Here is a 22,347-nt window from a genome sequence, read left to right as displayed (position 1 = left end):
GACATGTACGATTCTCCAAAATTTGAGACTCCTAAACTTCCAAACTGTACACAAGAATGCTTAGCATCTCCAATTTCTTTTCCTGCAAATTCTTGAGTGTCTCTTGATACAGAACGCTCCCTGAAAAACCCTATAATGTCTCTTGAGAAAGCCTGCCATAATAAGCATCTATCAGCATCAAGTGTTCGACTTCTCCGCAAAAATAACTAAGTCATTCATTAAATGACGAATTTGGTTGATCATTTCCAAGCAGCTATGACAACAGACATTGCGTGCCATTAAAATTGACAGAAACAAGAATCAATGTCGACCCCCAGATAATCACAACTACTAAAGAATGCTGAATGCCACGGTTTCACCCCATTCACTTCACCAGAGAAGAAAACTCTCTTACACCACTCACATGGACGAGGGAAGTAGAGTTTTGTCAATTTTGTACAGGTCAAAAAACAACAACGAGAATCAACACTCTCGTGTAGAAATATTGGTTTTCATGCAACGTTTGTTACAGCGAAAGCATTGTGGAATCAAACACCTAACAATGTTCTAGGTCAAAAATATTATCTTCAGTGAAAGCAAACCCCTACTTGTACGCCAAAACAAATAGATCACAGAGTGCAGTCATATGAATTGTGCTATGCGTCTATGCCTTCAAGGACATTGGAGCAACGCTTGTGTAAGCAGCACCCTTGACTTTCTTACTTGAACTATCTTTAGATTTGTTTGATTTCCGTTTCTTTGAGGGAGCCTTCTCTTTCAACAATTCTGAAGTCAGCTCTTGCTCCTGATCAGCATCTTTCATTTCTGTTGCATTAGTATCTGGTTCAATAACTGACATTCCATGTAGGGTGTAGTCGAGCAAAAATGTGCTCCTCAAAAGTCTGTCTATCCTGCTTAAATGCCTTTGGGAATATGGGATAAGACCTTCAAGAAGTTCCCCGATGCCTTTTATCTGAACATTGATACCATCACACTGCTAAGTTGAACGTGCATATCTAGAGTTGACAAATTATATAAATGATGTTTGATTAATTTTATTTTTCTACAAAAGTAAACTAAGAGAATGAATTGCCGAACCCCATGAAATACCAGTAGAATTATCCCTTGCAGCAACCAAGAGTGATTAAAACATTCACATCAACCACCTAATTATGTTCCCAAAAACAAAAATGTATATTCATGGATTTTGCAACATGCAACAAGCATCAAGAGTATTATTACACACACAAACACAATAAACAAGCCTAGAGGGATCTATTATGAATTATTTATGCTAAGATAATTGCATGTAGCAAACGCTGAAGCAACAAATAATATTAACTAGACTTCAATATTTGGATTGTTCTGTATTCAAAATCTGGTGTTTGAGTATCTACACAATGACTAAACTTGTAGTATCTAGAAGCTTGTGATATGAAGCATGCTATGAGCCATCTCTATGTTAAACTGAAACAGTTGACCCATGAGAGATTATTACAGAATCCAGTGAAATGCTTTTTATGCATGTGTTACCATGAACAACTGAAATAAGGACAAGTCAGACAATCACCTCAAGAATCTCTGTTGGAGGAAGGATGTTGAAAACTCCAAACAACACATATTGTGCAACATGACACAACTTTGGCTTTGTATTCCATTCACGAACATATTGAAAAAGTTGATGAATTTCTTCCTTGCCAAGAACATGGAGGGCTTTCTCTATCTGACTGCTACCTTCCTTCTTCCTGCAGGATACTTGAATAAGCTAATGGGATAGCATACAGAAAACACATATAGGCACATATTTATTGATGTAATATCATTTCCAACCTGCAAAGTTCAGCAAACAACTCAAAAAGTTTATTAGGCCTGTGAAGTTCAAATGCTATTTGGATAGCTTTAATGTAGTCAGCATCTAACACAGCATTTTCCAATTCTTGACCTCTCAATACCCCTTCCTCCTGCACATACCCAACAAGTATTATTAATAAACTAAAAAAACAATTCAAATGATATGACATCATTCAGCACCATCCAACACAGTAATTACATTAGGCATTGTACGACCAAGATAATAAAACTTCACGACTTGTAAGGTTACATAATTCATTCTAGTTTGCTAAGCACAACCAAAAATAGCACACCAAGAGAGTTGAACATGTTTACTTCTTTTCGGAAAGCTTCCTCTTTATCTGAAGCAGTTGAATCATACCACAGATTAACAACAGCATCACCACCGCCAGTTGCAAACATTTCTGTCTTTTTTCCGATTGCCAAGGCCCAAACCTGCAAATCAAAATCTTACATTAGCAAAGGATGAGCACCACAAAATTAGTGAATGACTACAAAGCCTCTCAACTACATGAGCTGCTTGCACCAGAAAACAGAATTTTTCTGAGTATCTATACAAAAAATTGTAAGAGGTAAGTTTATAAAAGTATAGTTTGGGGAGAGAAAATTGTAAATTTAGTGCCTGTTCTTTGTCAAAATTTCTATTCCTATATTTCAAATTTGTTGTACATGAGTTCATGTACATTTAAAAATCAATCAATCAAGTACATTTACTACAAAAATAACCATGATGTGGCAATGGTCTAAACACTCTTGAGAAAGAGATCTAATCATGCAATAGCCGAATCAGCAACACCTTACCAGCCCCTGATGGGGTATTTGGATGCATACAGATTGTCAAGGACCAGGCACAAACGCAGCTTTTCCCATTGACCCATCTAACTCAGCCCACATCATTACTATTTTGTTAGTTTCAATAATCTAAAAGGATCATTCATCAGAGAAATGGTATCAAAGCCATAAGGAGCCTGAATAACTATTTGTCTATTTCTTTAATAAAGATCATCAAAATATAAGCATTACTTTCAGATGCATACTCTATCCTAAACTAACCCTGCTCCCCTCAAACTCTACCCAGGCCAAGGCAGACTGATTACAAGTCACAAGAGTACCCTTTTCATTCCTGTCCCCCCTCACTTTTACTTTTGAAAGCACTCAAGGAAGGATGCCGCATTGCAAAGTTGACCTTTCATGATTTCTAGTACAATGGTAAAACCTGACCTCCCATATTAATGATCATTTAGCACTGTTACTTGGACATACTTCTGCCTTCTATAGAAATCATACTGTATGAGAACAAATGAAATCTAGGTTAATGCAATAACTGATATCCTCTGCGACCCAACAAATTGATAATCATCCATGCAGCCATGCATAGAAGAAAGTAAACTTCTTGCCCACTTGCATGTGGATCATCAACTCAAGATCATATTTACAGTTGTGCTGTTGTAAGAGCCTAGAAAATTCTTCACTACAGTGTTTCAGTTGTTTTACACATCAGTATCCAGAATGATAAATGTAGAAAACGAGAACTTTAGTTAGAGACAGCTGGTTCAGAAAGAAAAAATGATTCATCACCTTGTCCTCATGTTGATCATATGTAGCAGTGCATTCATTTGTTTTGACTGTCCATAGCTTTACCAAACCATCAGCACCTAAAAATATTTATTCAAGCTGATTTAAAATAAGATCACAAACATTTAAAATTTAAAAGAAAAACTAAAGCAGCATAAACCTCATTACCGCACGAAACAAATTGACTTCCACGAGTAAGAAATGATGCTCTTAAAACACTTGATGTGTGCCCTTCAAATGTTTTCAAGCATGACCCATCAGCTATAGCCCACATCTTTATTGTTTTATCACCAGATGCTGTTATAACACATTGATCAACTGGAGAAAACTCTACTGACCATATTCCTCTTTTATGCCCTTTAAGTACAACTACAGATACCAGATCTGGCAGCCTCCACACACAAGCAGTCCGGTCCTGAACAAAAAAATCAGGATTAAACAATTAAATACAGATAATTTATAGAAACTACGTAGAGAAGTAATGGTTTGTAGGCTACTAACTTGTGAACCGCTACAAACCAAACTATCATTTGGTGCAATAGCCAGCGAATTTATATCCTTGTCATGTGCTGCCACCACAGCTTTTGCTTTCAAATTTATAGGCTGGTCTGCATCATCTGAGATACCATCTAAACTCCACACCTTGATGGTACGATCACTAACCAAAGGCATTATATAGGATATTTAGTGACAATCAAAATAAGAGAAAATATTGACTATTAAGTGTAAACTAAAGATAAAAAGATACTATCCAATTCTATAATGATATTATTTCACACACAGCAGCAGCAGCAGCAAATGGAACAGAAAGGCATATTGAATTATTGTCACATTTAGCGATTTATGAGTAAGCTAAATATCAACATAAGTATTCTTAAAAAGAAAAATCTCAGATTGGCTTAAATAAGGCACAAAGGGGGTAAAACAATAAGAAGATTAAGAAGATCAGGGGAGGAAGAAAAAATAAACATGACAACTATGCTGACATTGAGAACCAAACCAAACTCCTATGTGCATCAGTCTTAGGAGAGGAAAAGGGCCAGTATCCATCAAAAGTCCCAATAAATATAACCTATTGGAGACAGCCCTACTCTTCAGCATTTTCACAGAATTGGCTGCTCCATAAAATCAAACCTGCACTGTTGTGGGCTTGTGGTTGAGGCTCAAGACCTCTACCATTACACTAGACTGATTTCTCAGACAGAAAGATACATATCATATAGGCAACATGACTTCTCAACACTTAACATTTTCTCAATATCCAATATTGCTGCCACGGAGCACAACTGGAGCATCATCATGTGAAATCCAAATAATGAATAAATAGAATTGCCTGGGAAAGTGCTCACCTGCTACCACTAACAAAGAAATTCTTCCACTTCTTTGAAAATGCAACAGCTCCAACACCTCCCATGTGACCTGTGCCAACACCAATGCAATTTCTGCTCTCTGAATTCCACAACCTTACCTATTCACAGAACAGACTAAGAGATTTAGCATAACTTCAAATGCAAACAGAGACTAAACACAATAACTAACTAGCATGTTATTGTTAAGATCAAATACCAAAGAAAAACAGACAATTGCATTAATTATTTTAGTGCATAACAGCAAAGGGAAAATTACAAACAAGCCGTTTACCACAACATTTTGTAGAAAAACAAGAAACTTACACTGTTGTCCTTACTTCCTGTTGCAAGAAGTGGCCTTCCAGAGCTTGATACACAGGTGTCAAGGCATAAAACAATTTCAGTATGACCTGCCAATACATAGGAGCATGACATAGATTCCATGTCATACACTTGAACCTGCATTGTGCAAATTGAGACACATGTTAGGAAGCAGCACTTCAAATAGAATTTCGAATTGATAACATTACAAACAAACCCAAGCACTCTAATTTAGCCAAGATCAGTATACATAGACTATCAAATACCCAGCAGTTTCATGGACATAGGAGTATTAAAAGAAAGGAGAGTAACTATAGAAGAGATGCTTATCAGATCAACATATCAAGAAACATCTATTTCTTTCTGGCCAAAAACTAATCCAGTGATCATACTAAATATCTAGCATCTACATGCAGCAATTGCTAACTACCAATTGTTGTATAAAACTCAAAGCAACCAAACCATATATCCAAGTACACTATATTAATTGCTAGCCTCCAGATATCAGCACATATATGATCAAGGTAACAGAAATTAACTAGCAACTTACCTGTTCAAGATTTGTAGCAACAGCAAGAAACTTTTCCTCCTCTCCCAGAAACCTCATGTCAAGAATCTCTTCATTATACCCAACAAGCCTCTTGTTCAGAATTAACTTGAATTTCTCTTCAGGGTGTCCAAGTAGAGAGTAGAACAGAAAGTGATGATCAACGGTCACACAAAGTAAACCTTGATCTAATGGAAGGATAACAGCAGCAGTGAAGCCTCTCAGAGAATCATCTGTGTCAGAGGAGACAGCAACATCTGAGGACTTCTGTTCATACAAGCTAACCCCACTGTCAAAACAAACAAATAATAAGAATGAACTAATATGGTACATTTCAATCTCAAAAGCACAATTCAAGATAAAACATGCAAGTCAGTCCCCAAAGCATCCAGTAGAATAGATTTCACATTAATTAATTAAAAAGCATCTGTATATTTTACCATTCAGAATCCCATATTCGTACAATCCCACGTTCACCAACTGTGACAAAATAAATTGGTGATGACCTGTCTCTCCTCTTCCCACTTTGCTGATTGCATGAACCCAGAAATGAAGCTAACTCAGTCCCTGATTTAACTACACACAAACCTTCCAGCACTTCATAAGTTGGAATAGTCATCTTGCATACATAGTCATGAAGGTCCCACAAGTTTACAACCTAAAATCACAGAGAAATTGGTTTCTGGTTAACAGCTTGCATATGCAAAAAAGCCATTTGCAGATTGAGACCACTGCAGCATACTAAGATAGTGTTTGGTATGTTGGACAATGATGTACTGGACATGGACATGATAATTTTTTGTGAAGTTGTTGGGTGCATCTTTGGACAGTATAATAATCATTTTTGTCTTGTTCAAGGTTGTTCTAGTGAAGAAATTTGTCTCATAAAAAAAGATAGGACAAGCTTGTCAAATTCTCTTCACAAGGATTAACCCGGGGTAATCCAAGTCAACATAAGGATAAAATTAACTATTATCATAATTTGAAAACCCGACTAAGGAGTCGACCCGTGGCAAGGCCCGAGTCACGGATTGGGTTGACCATTGACCCAGGTCAACATAAGGATAAAAATGATTATTATTATCATAATTTAAAAACCTAACTCGGGGGTCGATCCAGAGCGAGGCCCAGGTCATAGGTCGGGTTAACCATTGACCATTGACCTAGGTCAACATAAATATAAAAGTAATTATTATCATAGTTTTAAAATTTAACTCGAAAGTCGACCCGAGGCAAGGCACGACTCATGGGTCAGGGTGACCATTAACCCAAGTCAACGTAAAAATAAAAGTGATTATTATCATAGTTTTAAAACCCGACTCGGGGGTTGACCCGAGACAAGGCCTCGGTCAGGTTGACCATTGATCGGATTAATGTAAGGATAAAAATAATTATTATTATAATTTTAAAACCCGACTTGAAGGTCGACCCGAGGCTAGGCGGAGGTTAGGTTGACCGTTGACACAGGTCAACGTAAGGATAAAAGTAATTATTATTATATTTTAAAAACTCAACTCGAGGATTGATCTGGTGTAGGACCCGGATCATAAATAGGGTTGATCATTAACCCAAGTCAACGCAAGGATTAAAATAATTATTATAATAGTTTTAAAATCCAACTAGGAGATCAATCCGAGGCAAGGCCTAGATCACGGGTCGGGATGATCAATTCAGGTTAACTTGAGACAACAATAGAATAAAAATGAGTATTATCATAGTTTTAAAATTCAACTAGGAGGTCGAAACAGGGCAAGGCCTGAGTCACGGGTCAGAAGGGTCAACTCAGGTTGATCTGGGTCACTGGTCAAGAGGGACAACCTAATTTGACCCAAATTAAAAAAAAATCAAAGCAACCTCGTTTTGAAAAAAAAATTCAAAAAAACGTCAAAGGATTTTTGACATGTGTTTTATCTCGGGTTGACTGGGTCCCAGGTCGACCCAGGTTTTTGACTTGGTGAGGTCGGATCAACCCTTCCTCTATTGTTTTAACCTTGGATTGGTCCAGGCCTCGGGTTGGTTGTGTCCCGTCTAGTGTCTACCGAACACAAATAAAACAAATTGTCTAGTCCAATCCAAAGCACACCAAACACAAGACAAGAAAGTTATTTATCCTATCTAATCTAGTTCAATCAATATTATCCAACATACCAAACACTACCTAAATAAACCTAATTCAACATTAAGCAAAGTAAACTTTACATATTTCTTTTGATATTATCAAGATTAGTTAAGTCGTACCTTATCTCTTCCAGCAGTAAGCAATGTCCATCCATCTTCAGACACTGCCATAGACGTAAGTGCTGAGAAATGCCTTTCTAATGTTGCGATACACTTCTTTGCTAGAAGATCCCAAACTCGTACAGTAGCATCAGCACTTCCTGAGAAAAGCTATAAGAAAACAGCCAAAAAGATCAGCTATAACACCTCAGTAACTAAATGCACAGAAGCACGCAAAAAACATGTCTTCTTCATAAAGATTAATTCATCCAGCAATCTAAAATCATCCCGTGCTCTAACTATATAGACCATTTGATGTTATTAAAAAAAAAAAAAAAAACCCACTAATAGTCTTTTTAAGTTAGGAAATGTCACCATGCATGCAGAGAAGACACATTCATATTGTGGCCATCCAGCAAATATGATTCAAGATCCACTGAAACACATACTGCCTAACCAATTTTATAAACAATATTTTATAAAAAGGCCCAGACAAATCTTAAGGAGAATCTGAAAAGAAGCTAAACAAAAATTAGGGTAAAATATCCCATTAAACTACTCAAGAGCCAACTAATTCAGTTTCACACTTGAATATTAATAATTGGTTAACTATGTAGGCATTCGTTAAGATTTGAAGCAAGTTGTTACCTACCTATGTTTTTTCTGTTGTCTTTGCTCTGTTGTTTTTTGTCAATGACAATATCCCTAAAATTAACAGTGACATGACACAATAACCCAGTTTGCATTGCTCAATATAACTTAAACTCTCCCTCTTTTTCATAGGGTTTTATGCTGAGTTTTTCAATAGCACTTTCAGCAATCCTCCTCTCTTCAAGATAATTTTTGGTAAATCCTCATTCTTTTAGTCCTCTGTCTCTACCAAGTTACTGCACACATTTTTTACAGTCTCATGAGGGAACTACAATCCCCAAATCTGATTTTAAGTGAGAAATTGTTTTGTTCTAAAGTTAGCCATAAAAAGGAAAAAGTGATGCATAGTATTAGCAACCTCGAACTTAAATACAAATTCTAGTCTTTAACTAACATATATGTTGTCCAGTTATCATAAAATCAACATTAGACTTAAGAAAAGAGGAAGAGCTTAAATCGAGTGCAGATCACACAAGGGATAGAGGTAAATAAGGAAACAACAACAACAACAAACATAATTATGACTGGGTAAGAAGTGTTGTCATAAGTTGCATAGAAGTTACCAGAGTTTTATTGGTATCAGGATGGAACATAATGCTAGTCACAACGTCTTTATGCCCTTTAAAGTAATGAGTACAGAAGCCACCATCAACATCCCAAACAAGTACTTTCCTATCAGCTCCTGCAGTTGCAAGCAACCCTCCAGAAGCATGGCAAGCCATGGACATCACAGGACCATCATGGCCCTGCCCAATCGCAACAACACATCAACCAACCAAAACAAAACCACTAAAGTAATCACTCATTAATCAATGCAAAATCGATTTCTAAATCAAACCAACTTCGATTAAAACAGCAATAGTCAAAATTAAACATACCTTCCAAGAGCGGATGCATTTGAAAGTGGACAAGTCCCAGACCCTTATAAGCCTGCTGTGCCCGGCAGAAAAAAGAAATCTATCATTGGGGTCAAGAGCTAAGGCGGTTAGACCAGAATCTGTATCAACCTCTATGCTGGCTTTTATTGATGCGTTGGAAGAATCCAAAATCTTGATAGCGTCCCCGTTCGCGCAAGCAATGAAGGAACCGTCAGAAGAGACAGCAAAAGGGCCTCCGCTGTAGAATTGCTGCAGAGACGGGACGCACCTGTAGTTTTTCTTTATTTGTAATGACGACATGAGGAGCAGAGTTAGCTTTATATGGGTGTTTAAAGAACGGAGAAGAAATTTTTGGTGGAAGGGATAGAGGAGGAGGAAGGAAGGTTTTGTTTGTGCTTGTAAGGGCAAGCCAAAGAGAAAAGTGATGTTAGGGTTTAAGGATGTGGGTTTATTTCTTGGTGGGTCCCGACATTTTGCACTTCTTTTGAGGGTGGCTACTGGTTGAGATTTCTTCATATTCATATTATATTTATTATTTCTCAAGTAAAAAATTTATATATTTATAAATTATATATCATATATAAAATAAAATAGTATATATATATATATTGTGTATATAAATATGTATGTAAACCCTCTATTTAAAATCGATAAATCAGTGCTAAAAATAATAAATTTTAATAAAAAAATAATAATTAAGAAGGAAAATTTTCTATAGATTAGATGAGAATCTTTTGAAATTTAACTTTAATTTTAAATAAAATAAAGTAATGAATTGATTCGTGAAATAATAAATGTGTGTGTAAACCCTCAACTTAAAATCGATAAATCAATGCTAAAAATAATAAATTTTAATAAAAAAATGATAATTAAAAGGAAAATTTTCTATGGATGGGGATGAGAACCTTTAGAAATTTAACTTGAATTTTGAATGAAATAAAGTAATGAATTGATATGTGAAATGTTAACCAGTAATGAATCGTGTAAATTCCTTAACTAGGTAAAATAATTATCTAAAGGAAGGTTTTTATAAATTGGAGAGAAAAACAACCATAGTATAATATTAATAGAGTAGAATTCTAAAAAAAAATAATGTATGATTTTATACATGAAAATTGTTGATTGTCGTTATAAGACTCGCATACAATGGCACTATTTTAACCAAAAGTGATGAAAACTCTAAGCAAATTTTTATGATGGTTATGGATAAGAGAAATGGAAATAGGATAACATTAATGTGAAGCCCATTGTGCCATTTTTCACTGTCAAATTAATCCTAATTTTGGATATGGTATTCTTCTTAACCTCTTCTACAATCTAATTGTTGGGTATTCCAATATCATTTTTTGTTTGGAAGTTACAATTGAAAAAGTAAAACTGTACAAAGTTGGAATTTCTTACTTCGGAACAGTCAACTTCAACACTGTGTTTCTTTTTCGTCTACCATTAGATTGCTTATAAATTTGGAAGAGAGGTTCAAAATATCAGTATATTTCTTATGCATGGTGGAGATTTTAAATAAAGACACCAGGAAGAAGCTGTTCTCTTTTGGCAATAAAGGTCTAGAGAACCCTGATTTTTCAGGTCAATTTGGTATAAAGGCAATCATGTCTAATTTAACTGCTGGATCTTTTTGTTTTTGAGATATATTGTGAAAGACTCCAGGTTCTATATTCTGACCATGGGTTTGAACATATAAGCAATGGTTAATTACGTATTGCTTCTTGAATCTGCTACTAGTTTCTGAAAAATTTAGAAAACTTGATTGAATACATGTTTCGATGAAATCAAAGTTGTTAGGGCTTATGGAAGATGTAGTAGTGAAATGTGTTGTTGTTGATATTGCTATGAATTGTGTTGTTAAACATGTTTCATGATTTAGGTTAAGTGAAATTATGATGAAAATTGAAGAGAAACCTCATGATTTCTTATAGGGGTGCATTCAGCTACAGTAGGGGAAAAAAATAGGAATAGGAAAATTGAGTTGTATTCTTAAATATTGGTTAGTGAAACATGTAAATGAGTTGATTAAGTTGAAATATTGGGAAAATGTAGAAAAAAAATCCAAAGGAAATGGACTTGGATGTTTCGGCCTAAGTATAAGAATTAAGAGGAAGGATTTTGAATGTAATATTGTATTGGATTAATGATTTAAAACTTGAAATCCAATGTGATAAAATAATCTTGAACAAGAATTTGAAAAGAATTCATGGATTTCTTCATGGAGGCCATTTAGCCAAAATAAGTTATAGGGGAAGAGATAAGAAATTGTATAAGGATTTTTATATAATGGTAGTTATATGTGTAAACGAATGGGTTTAAGATTAAATTTAGAAGGAAAAGGTTGAAAGGGACACATGGTTTCTATAGGTATAGTTTCGACCAAATTGAAAAGAAATGTGGGAATACCATGATTAAATTCAAATGGTAAAAATATTCTCATAGTAAAAATTATCAGCAATAACGATTAAACGTTGAGAAAGAAATTGGAATATATATATATATATATATATATATATATATGTGTGTGTGTGTGCGCGCGCACGCGCGCGCGCGAGCATAAGTGGTGATGCATGAATAAGCATTGACATGTTGATAACCGTATGAATGCTTTACTTGATAAATTTTGGAAAGTTTAATTTCAAAGAAATAAAAGTAGTGATATTATTATTAATAAGATGATACGAATGAATTCATAAATGCCTTGCAAGAAAATTTAGAAGGATGTATAAGTTGAGAAGTGGTAGCTAAATATATATTAATGACATGTGAAGTAGAGTTGAGGATGAAGAATAAAAATTGTAAGCATGTGTTTTGATGGTATGGAATAAGTATGAGTATGAGAAATTGAATGACCTAGAAACTCCAATGGATTGGATGAATTGGTTAAAGAAAAATAATTAGAAGTTTAAACTAAGTATTGATGATGAACTTGTGTGAATGTGATTAAGAGTATACGAGAATTCACATATATGGTGGGGTTCATAAAATATTAATAATGATACCCTTTATTTTATTCATGAGAGGTGCTGGAGCGAGATCATCCGTATTTGGAGGAGCTCACTTGGTTGGAGGAGCATGAGGAGTATTCAGAGTGGTACCCGTCTTCTTTAGAGCATGTATAACAGGAGTTTAAGGTAAGAATCGTCCCCTTACTTCTTTGATTTGCTAAAAGTTTTGAATGCTCGAATGTGATAGATATTATATGTATTGTGTATTTATGTGTATCATAAGAAATATAGTTATGTGAATATTGTCTACGGACATGAATAATATTGTTATGTGAACATAGCCTATGGCCATGATAAATATTGTTACATGAATGTTGCTAACATGCATGAGAAGTATTATTATTGTGTGAATATTGTCAACGGGCAAGAGAAATAATATTATCGTGTGATTGTTACCAACGAGAAGGAGAATATTATTATTGCTTGAATGTTGCCTACAAGCAAGAAGAATATTATTATTGCGTGAATGTTGCCCACGGGTAGGAAAGTTAATATTATCGTGCGAATGTTACCAACGAGTAGGAAATATATTAAATTATGGGGTAGACATTAGTTATACCTTGAATTATATAAAGATACTTGACCAATCAAGAGAAAATTCATCACCCTAGATGAATTAAAAAAAATATTCTATATGTTCTCAAATAGTATTGACTCAGAAATCCTTGGCTAAAATGGAATAAGATTTGAAAAGAGTTTGAAATTTTATTCAAATTATCAATAACTATTATATAGAAAACAAACATGATTTAACATGGCAGACACACTTCATGCTTTAATGTTAAATGAACATTAATACCAAATGACTATTTAAAAATTTAGGAATTGTGCTTAATTTTGTCAAACCTCATGAAATCAACAAGGTAATTGAGAAAAAACACTTTACCCATTTGTTTTGTACTTAAAATAAGTCTTGCGGGTAACTTTCCACCACTCCTTTTTCTTCCTCTAATTTCTTTGATTTCTTTCTCTAACACTCATTTTCTCACACTTTAATCTTCCTTGGATTATTGTGTTTAAGTGTTTAAACTCTATTAATTTCACACATTATGTTCTTAACTTGATTTTTCCTACGAGATTTTGGAGAAAAAACAAGGAAGAAAAGATGAAGAAAACTATTTTTCATCTCTCATGGTTGACAATTTAAAGTGAAGGAGTGGCTAGAAATTTTTCAAAAATTATAGTTTTTCCTTTGACGCAAGTCTTTTAAGTAATTCCAAGTAATTCTCCAAGTTTTTGATGAAATTTAATATTGTTTTTGAATGAATTTATTTGTATTCCTCGACTAACCTTCGAGAATTATTCCAAATTTACATTAGTTATTTATTATTTTATTTATTCAATATTCATTTCAACTTGCTTAAAATACCTAGGGTTTAGAATTCAATTTTGTGAGAACTGGTGAAATATCAAATTTAGAAATGGTTAATTTATTTGGTGATAATTTCATTGATTGTCTTGAAGGCATATATAACAGTAAAACTAGTGTTATGTAACAAGATTTTAAAGGCTTAATAAAATAATAAAGTAGAAAAGATGAAGACTACAGTAAAATCAAATAATAAGACATTTTTCTGAATAATAGGAAATGGTGTCCTTGTCATGGAGTGTGTATATATATATATACAGAAAAAAGTTCTAAAAGAGGACCACGAATCATGTTTTAAGCTCATTCAAGGAGCACAAAAATATATCGAGACCTAAAAGAATACTATTGGTGATCTAGTATTAAAAAGAGATAGCAGAGTTTGTAGAAAGATGTGTTTTTTATCAGCAAATAAAGTTAAAACATCGATAACCTACTAGAGAGTTACAACCTCTTCTAGTATTGGAATGGAAATGGGAGAATATCACAATTAATTTTGTATTGAAACTTTCAAGGAGTAATAGAGGTTGTCGTGGTGTGCATGACGTCGAATGATGAGTCTTCCTTCTAAATTGAAAGTGGACTTTCAAGGAGTAATAAAGGTTGTCGTGGTGTGCATAACGTCGAATGACAGGTCTTCCTCTTAAATGGAAAGTGATTTTGGATGTGTTGGGATTAATCATAAAACTATTATTTGAAGGGTTAAGGGGTCACCACCTATTGGTCTACAAGAGTCTGAGTAAGGAGACTAGTTGTGCATGAAAAAGACGCGTCACCGCTAGTATATCCTACCTATGGTAAGCTACATTATTAATTGATTGTTTTTTCCTAGGTCATGTTTCAATTCATTGGCATGTCTATGATTTAAGAATAGATCCTCCTCGGTAAGGATGTCTCTGCCATATCAGACTAAAAACCTAACCATTTTAAAGCCCAAAATTTAACGATGTATTTATTTTTATTTTGTATCTTTAATACATGTGGATATACTTTATAGTGTAATTTAATATTCCCAAATATTAAAGTCTACAATTAGTTCCTAACATTTTATTTTTTCCAATTCATTCAATTTAATACCGGGAATATACATTACATTGTAAAATTTATACCCTATATAGTAATTAAACAAATTGAATTTTGTGGTGTTTTTGAAATTTCGGTCAAATGCTATGGATAATCACAAACTTGTTATGATATCCATTAATTGATTTTTGTATTTTTTAAAGTATGATAAAAAAACAATTTATTTCATCTTAAAATATGCATGAAAAAGTTTAGAATTTAGCCATATGCAATTTAAAATAAACTTGTATTTTTTGAAAGAAAGATTTTTGTTTTTTTTTATGGAAAGAAATAAGTTAATTTAATATTGAAAAAGCACCTCGTGTATAGGTCACAATCTCAAATATTAAATATAAAAGGGTAAAAATAAAGTGGAGAACTCAAAATTAATTGCAAGATGTTCTTTAAAAAATTTAAAAATTTATTTCAATTAGCCAACCATAATTGCAATAACTTTGATGTGAAATTGAGCCAACCACACTCACAGTGACTAAGAGTGTGTCTTAAAACACGAGATATGATTATTGAAATGAATCAATGGATGCATAGGTAATGGAATGTTGGTCTTCACATGAAAGTGGTTCTATAATAAATATAATAAAAGGAAGGGAGGCTTATCAATTGATGAAGTGAATGAAAGTGGTCTTATAATAAATATAATAAGTTGTATTTTAAAAATTATTTTTAACATCAGCACAACAAAACAATCTAAAAATATAAAAAAAATTATTTTAAAAAAAATTTCAAAATTTTTTAGAACATGGTTTTTACCGCATTCCCAAACACTCTCGAACGTTTATTTATGTTATTAAGACGAACATCTACAAGGCTTTCTTTGTCATTTCTCACATCAAAAGGGTTAGATTTATAATAATAATAAAAAAATCTCACGCATAGATTCTTCAAGTATAAGAGTATGAATTAGCAATACGATTCTCTTTTCTTTTCTTATAGGAGAGAGCCTCGACTCATCTTTTTTTTTTTTTTAATTGATCCACTTGAATTTACTTAACATAGACAGAGACAAATTAAAAACTCTTTCCATTAAATAAATACAAAGGGAACCGTTTTCCTTAAAAAATATTGAGTTAACTGATGCCACAATCCACCAGTGCTTAGTTAAATAATCAAAGGCTTTCTAATCCAGCAAGTGCCTGTAATAGGCCTATCTGAAGATGTATTCTTGAGTCATGTCCTTCATTTGATTATTCGTGTATTTTTACTTTTTTGCTATATATATCCAAGAAAGCATATTTATTAGGAGAAGATCAGATTACGTATATCCCTTTAGGAAGAGCAAGGAAAAACCTTGATTTGAACCTACTTTTATCAGACTGATCTCCTTGATAAGTTAAGAATCAAAGGAAACTTGGACATGCCTAGAGAGTTTTGAGTAGCTAAACCATTGTTGATGAACTCGACATAAAATCAAATGGTAAAGTACAAGTATTTCCTTGCCAGAACCAAGGACTCTACACAGAATATGCAGCCTCAAATCAGTGGAAGCTCATTTTAACCTAGAAAATGTAACAGTAAAGAACATTACATCTCTATCTAAGAAGAAAAAAAAAAAATGGGAGCGCAGATGAAGTTATTATTTGCTTGCCCATCTGGGCTGCAATCAATCAACTCGAAGTTTACTGTCAAAGTCCACCATTAGCTTGTTTAGTTTCTTATTGCTTATCCTTTGTTGGTGGATTCTTGTATCTTCCAAACTGCAAACCAAGTGAACAGAAAAGGTTACTTACTGCACTAAACACCCACAAAACACACACTCTGTCTTAGCCACAAACCCACCGCAGATTGGAGAACTGCTGATTTATATATTCAAGCATGGCTTGCAAGTATCTCAAAGAGGTTAATGCATAGAGTGAACACTTCCATTGTTATACACACAAGCTCAAGTTCATGCACTTTACACTACTTTCTGAAAATTTGACTCTTTTCCGCTCATACTCCTAGCTAGTTTTTTATCTGAACACCGCCAAACATGTGTTGTGAAGGCATTTGATCAGATTTTCAAGCCACAAAAGAAATGATAATAACAAGTCATCATGTCAAAACCAACCTCTGAGGAAGTGAAGATTCGGAGGGTGGCAACAGCGTGTTAGCGAGCTTAACAGCATCTTCGTTGCATTTGATGACATGGTTGAAGCAGAGATATCTTCCATAAGATGTAATGTCTTCAAATACATGGATGTGTGTGTCCACGATGAACCTGAGGTCCACAGTAACAAATACACCATCTTCATACATTTCAGCTGCTCCTTTTAAATAAGGATTTGCGATTGTTAGATCAGGACTCATCAAGAGCCCTCCATTTACGGTCACCATGTTGATGCTTCGGTCCATTGCTAGAGCCCATGCTGTCTTCTCAGCTAGCGTTTTTGATAGTGCTTGCCATAGCTGCTCAGAAATGTAAATCTCGTCAATCAAAACTTATCTATTACAAGTTTAAAGCAGGTCAACATATCTGGTTCCACATAGTTATTAATCATAATAACTAGAGTTGGATGAAAGAATATGGGAATATTTATGCTTTTCTGTTGTTAGCTTCGTCAAATAATCATCTCGATTCAAAAGCTTAAGCTTTTAGTATTATTCTTTAACACACTCTCTCAAGTAAAAGTCTTTTGGGTTTGAAACTTGCATAGATTCATACTATCTTATGCTGTTAATTAATTTTAATTAGGAGAGAAAATGACGGTGATAAGATTCGAACTTGCGACTGTTTGGTCTTTAAAGCTCTGATATCATGTCAAATAATCATCTTAACCCAAAAACTCAAGCTATTACGTGAGGTTTCTAAATATAATTTATATTATTGTCTAACTAACCTCACCCCATTACTTACCAAACTAAGCTAATGATATAGGGAGTAGAATAGCCAGAAAATGTTGACAAAATAATAAGCAGCCAACATCATCTTCTAAATTTATGATTAATGTGATTATTCTGTGCCATATACTTGCACTGGCATGAAATTCACAGGGGCAAACAATAAATCAGATAAAGCGAAAAAAAAATCAGCACCCTTTTGTGGTGCTTCCATCTCCGTAAAATAGAAATATTGACTAGTCTTTCGATAAACGTATGCATCCGCAACCTACAAATACCAATTAAGATGAAGCGTTTAGAATTTAAAAGATCTTGAATACCTTAAACTTTCTGCAGAAATTTAGGTCACTCCAATTTCTCTCATCAAGATCAGGTGCCTTTCTGTGACTGTCATTCCATATAACAGTTGTTGCAGAGGAAGTGAAGACAACTTTGTCTATAGTGTTTGTTTGTGCACATGCTTCCAATACATTGTGTGCTGCCCTCACCTCTACATCAGCCATGAATTCCTGCACCAATCAACCGGGCTTTATGTATCAATATCATTGCTCTGATATCTCCCTCCCTCTCTCTTTTATTTATTTGTTTTTTTTTTAATAATCCCGTATGTGCGCGCGCGCTCCTGCACTAATATAAGAAGAAGAATGTAGAGTTGGCATACATCATAGGTGGGTTGATCTGAGGGGGGCTCAAAGGAATAAAACAAGCCACAGCATCCCTTCAAGGCATCCATTATGCTGTGGTAATCAAAAGGGTCGGAATGGAAAACTTTCAATTTCTCGTTGTTGCAGGATAATCCTTCAAATGATTGCCATAATTTACCTGCAAATCCAATTGTCCAATAAGCAACGCGAGAGAGAAATTCCGTACATGAGAATAATAATAATAATATGTGAAAACTAGAAAACAAATTCTACATACACTCTGGTACGAATTACTATGAACGTTGAAAACAAGTAATCACATAACTATAGCACACTTAGCCTTGGGAAACATACATAAAGCAGGCGAGTGGTGTTATATTCGGTATGACCAGTACTGTAAGGAGAAGAATCTCCATTTCTTTGCAGGGTAACTGATAATATTGTTTTTTTCTCCAATATTAATGTCTCCCTTTTGGCTAATAAATATTCTATTCTAGTTGAAACTGAGCAAGTTGATTTTTGTAAAATTATTAGGAGGAATACATGATTCCATCAGGGTTTGAATTAATTGAAGTTGCTGGAAGCGGACCAAATAATCTAGCTCTATAATCATATAAAAAATAAAGACAAGATTGGCTCGATTGTAGAGTAATAAGGTAGAGGAGCCAGGAAATATCCATCTAAAGTTTCTATGGGGAACTAATTAGGAGGCATATGACGATCACGAATACCAAGCAAGGTATGATTCATAATAAGAAAAAATTACAAGAGAATAAGAGTTAAGGCAAAAAAACAAAACCCAAACAAACCTTGGTTTTGGACAGCAGCATGGACACTGTAACCTCTCTGTAAGAGCCTGTGCACAATGGAAGAACCTAAAGGCCCAGAAGCATCCATTACACAAACTGTCTTTGAAGTTTGATTGAAAGAAGCGGCTGTTGCCATATTTTTTAACTTCGCTAGAGAAAGAAGAAGAAGAAATGAGCAAGGCAAAATGAAAAGGAAATATGCAAGTATTTAACTGGGAGAGAGCATTAAAGGAACGTGGCTGGTGATAGTTGGGGAGGTGGTAGGTACTGTAAGTAGCAGAGAAAAGAAACGAGAGTTTGGAAAGAGCCAACAAAGGATTTCCATTGTGAAAAATGGCATTAAATCTTGGTGGGGTTCATTGTATAGTGAGTTTGGTAGCAAACTAGGCGCAGCTAGCATTTTGAGTTTGAATTTGCATGCTTGCTTGCTTATCTATTTAATGAAGATAGAGATGGAGACAGCATGTAATCTTTCATATGAACCAATACTGACACAACATCTTCATAGTATTTATAAGTTATAGCTGGCAAGGTGGTGGAGTCCTTTGTGCATTGTTATTTGCTGATGATTATGATGAGTCGAGTCATTTACATGATGTATAGCTGGAAATACTTCAGAATTTAATGCTCCTCTGCAAGTCAACTACTTTTCGTGATTTTCAATTTACTTTCTCCATGCACTGCATCTGGGATTTGACTCTGTCAGCTCATCAAGGTTCTTCTCTTCTATGCTTCTGTTTTATTCCACTACTCGTCATGCTTATTATTATAATCCAATGCCTGACATTATATAATTCATTAGAAAATGATTCTTAAATACGTCACGATTCAGCTTTTTTTTCTATATTGAACATATGAGCTTCGTTGATATTGCATATGGGATTGGATCATTAATTTCCCCTTTCACGAGCTACTAATCAAATCATACGTGTATATTATTGAAAACAAAGGGATTACAGTGACTGCCTTGGGCCATGAACGAAGAGTATGGCTTTCAGAGCTTTTGAATAAAATTAGAAAGAAGTGACAGCAAAAACTGAAGCAATCAATGTATGGCTTCAAGAATTGGTAGCTTGCTTTGCAAGATATGCCAAGGGCATGAACACAATAATGGATACCAGAGAACACGATATCAGATTGTACACAGACCATCTTAATTTCATCCTATATATCTTGAAAATATTAATTTATTGCAATAAAATCAATAAACCTGGAGTACATTTTAATAATGATATGAACGAGGGGTTTGGATTCTCTTGTTTCTACAGTTATGTTCAATGCATGAGTAAGCAGATAGAAAAGAAGAGCGAAGTGGGTTTTAACAAGAGTACTGGCATTTGGCATGTGCAGCTGGAGGACCAAGAGAGTTGTGAAGCTGGCCTCCCTGGCCAGTCAGAGGCCGTCCAAGAGATCACCTGCCAACTTGACAGCAAGTACTCAAGAAACAGATAGATCACTCCACCTGGGAGATCACGGCTTGCAATTATAAAGAGGGTTTCTTTTCTTAATCATGCATTCTGTCAAGCACAGATCTGTGATTGTGATTCTTTTTCCAAGTTTAACAGTTTATTGATCATGTCATGTGGCAGTTGATACAGTAACTAGCTTGCTAAATGCGCTTGTATTGAAATTGGTGCAGAGGAGTTAAGCCTTTATTTGCGCCAGCTCTGTCTTCCCATTCTTGTATTAATGATTTCTCCGTTTGATTAGAAATATCTCCAGGTATTCTATTACTTCAAAAATTATTTAAACTTACTCTTTATCTCAAATTATGGTAAAATTTTAGTTTCGAGAAAAGCTACAATTTATATCTTTTGTTAAATCTATTTTTTACACGAACTTTAGTTTATCTGAACAAACTAAATTGTTCACATAACTTTGAGAATTTATAGTTTAGCTTGAACAAACTAAATTGTTCAAGCTTTAAAATTGTAATCGAACTTTAGTTTATCTGAGGATACACATTAAACACCATGGTAGGTTAGCTCTCAACAGAGACTCATGTACGGAGCTACCTTATTTGACAGAGATGATTGAACGAGTGTCAGAAACTGATGTCCTGGAAAATCAACCAACAAATCATTTGAGATTAATAACTAAAGATGTAAGAGTAAAGGTTATACGATTTCTTTTTTACCCAAAAATGCAGCGAGAAATCATCATCTGATTGGACTTGATGTCTTCGCTGCTTCTTCTGGGACAAAAGTTATGGTGTAGGTTATAATACCGAATTAACTCCTGACAATATCCAAGCTCTTAAGAGAGAGGAGATGGCCTTTTTTTTTCTTTTGGATAAGGGATGAAGTTTTTATAATAAGTTTTGATAAATAATATAGACAGAAACATAGTATTTTAATGAGATATCCCTTGTCACCTGGCATCCTTTCCCAGCCGTAAGGATGAAGAAAGCAGATTGCATGCACCATTTACTTCTCATAATCCAGGTTTTATGGCATCCCATAACCAGAGGAATCAAACATACTTTATTCACAAGAATACACACACACACACACATATATATTTATATTTATGAGGCACAAATAATCGCATAAACTTAATAGCCATGAACAATATCAAATGAACTTTCTCTCATAAGCAAATAATTCATCCGAAAGATGACCCCTACAGATGGAATATTAAATATTTCAAGTCATCCATTTTGCCCTTACCTGTAAGACTCTTTTCTCCTTCCTTGACATTAACCAGTAAGGATGGGATTTGGTTGTCTTTCAACATGAACAGATGAATCGATTTACATATCTGTGTTAGAATAGTTGTTAACAGAATTGGATATCTGATAATTTCTGTAGACATTAAATGATTAAGCAGGCTTTCATTCTTTACCTCTGATGAAAGAGCCTTTGCGAATTCTAATGTGTTAATGGAAGGACTGTCTCTATATGCAGTGGAAATGCTCCAACAACAAGAAAGGATAAACGGATACATATATATATGAAGAAAAAATTTCATGGCTCGGAAAGTAAATGTAAACTGAAGCATAATGGAAGAAAGCAACAAATAAAAATTTTCTTTGGACTAATTTTTACTATCGCTATAGGCCATATTAGAACAGTGCCTGAACAATCACTAGGTGATTATGCAACTAAATTAACTGGGCCGTTTTTATGCTATCGCCCAACACACAATAGCTATATAATATATGTCCTGAAATCCATATTCATCGTTCTCTTAGAATCGCATCCTTAACAACTTGATCACAGCAGCATGTTAAGGGAGGGCTGGTGGGGA

General features: G+C 34.4%; 2 protein-coding genes across 2 annotated transcripts; both read right to left on the bottom strand.

The window, feature by feature from the left end:
• Nucleotides 1-331: 331 nt before the first annotated feature.
• On the bottom strand, nucleotides 332-9,789 carry LOC7493908 (protein TORMOZ EMBRYO DEFECTIVE). Its single transcript, XM_024583979.2, has 14 exons — nucleotides 9,369-9,789; nucleotides 9,054-9,236; nucleotides 7,861-8,010; nucleotides 6,063-6,280; nucleotides 5,626-5,911; nucleotides 5,079-5,213; nucleotides 4,755-4,873; nucleotides 3,907-4,063; nucleotides 3,574-3,820; nucleotides 3,409-3,485; nucleotides 2,146-2,265; nucleotides 1,810-1,940; nucleotides 1,550-1,724; nucleotides 332-952 (listed from the first exon to the last, which is right to left on the bottom strand). The coding sequence occupies exons 1-14, from the start codon at nucleotides 9,666-9,668 to the stop codon at nucleotides 644-646; spliced, it is 2,607 nt and encodes an 868-aa protein (XP_024439747.1). The 5' UTR covers nucleotides 9,669-9,789; the 3' UTR covers nucleotides 332-643.
• Nucleotides 9,790-16,044: 6,255 nt separating this feature from the next.
• On the bottom strand, nucleotides 16,045-19,519 carry LOC7493907 (cinnamoyl-CoA reductase-like SNL6). The gene is made up of 5 exons (XM_006375929.3): nucleotides 19,099-19,519; nucleotides 18,307-18,467; nucleotides 17,966-18,154; nucleotides 16,876-17,213; nucleotides 16,045-16,522 (listed from the first exon to the last, which is right to left on the bottom strand). The coding sequence occupies exons 1-5, from the start codon at nucleotides 19,232-19,234 to the stop codon at nucleotides 16,429-16,431; spliced, it is 918 nt and encodes a 305-aa protein (XP_006375991.1). The 5' UTR covers nucleotides 19,235-19,519; the 3' UTR covers nucleotides 16,045-16,428.
• Between the last annotated feature and the right edge of the window lie 2,828 nt (nucleotides 19,520-22,347).

The sequence above is a fragment of the Populus trichocarpa genome, chromosome 13 (assembly GCF_000002775.5).
Source record: "Populus trichocarpa isolate Nisqually-1 chromosome 13, P.trichocarpa_v4.1, whole genome shotgun sequence".
NCBI lineage: Eukaryota > Viridiplantae > Streptophyta > Magnoliopsida > Malpighiales > Salicaceae > Populus > Populus trichocarpa.
The sequence above is the reverse complement of the archived record's forward strand: the minus strand, read 5'-3'. Positions and strand labels throughout refer to the sequence as shown.

What these genes read in the sequence shown, in the direction of transcription:
- LOC7493907 (XM_006375929.3), bottom strand. Translation starts at nt 19,234, where the DNA reads ATGGCAACAGCCGCTTCTTTCAATCAAACTTCAAAGACAGTTTGTGTA. An exon ending in CAGATCAACCCACCTATGAT is followed by an intron (nt 18,155 to 18,306) that starts GTATGCCAACTC and finishes TGATTGGTGCAG; the next exon opens with GAATTCATGGCTGATGTAGA. An exon ending in ATTTCTGCAGAAAGTTTAAG is followed by an intron (nt 17,214 to 17,965) that starts GTATTCAAGATC and finishes ATTTCTGAGCAG; the next exon opens with CTATGGCAAGCACTATCAAA.
- LOC7493908 (XM_024583979.2), bottom strand. Translation starts at nt 9,668, where the DNA reads ATGTCGTCATTACAAATAAAGAAAAACTACAGGTGCGTCCCGTCTCTG. An exon ending in CAGGAAGTAAGGACAACAGT is followed by an intron (nt 4,874 to 5,078) that starts GTAAGTTTCTTG and finishes TTCTGTGAATAG; the next exon opens with GTAAGGTTGTGGAATTCAGA. An exon ending in ATGATCAACATGAGGACAAG is followed by an intron (nt 2,266 to 3,408) that starts GTGATGAATCAT and finishes TTTGATTTGCAG; the next exon opens with GTTTGGGCCTTGGCAATCGG.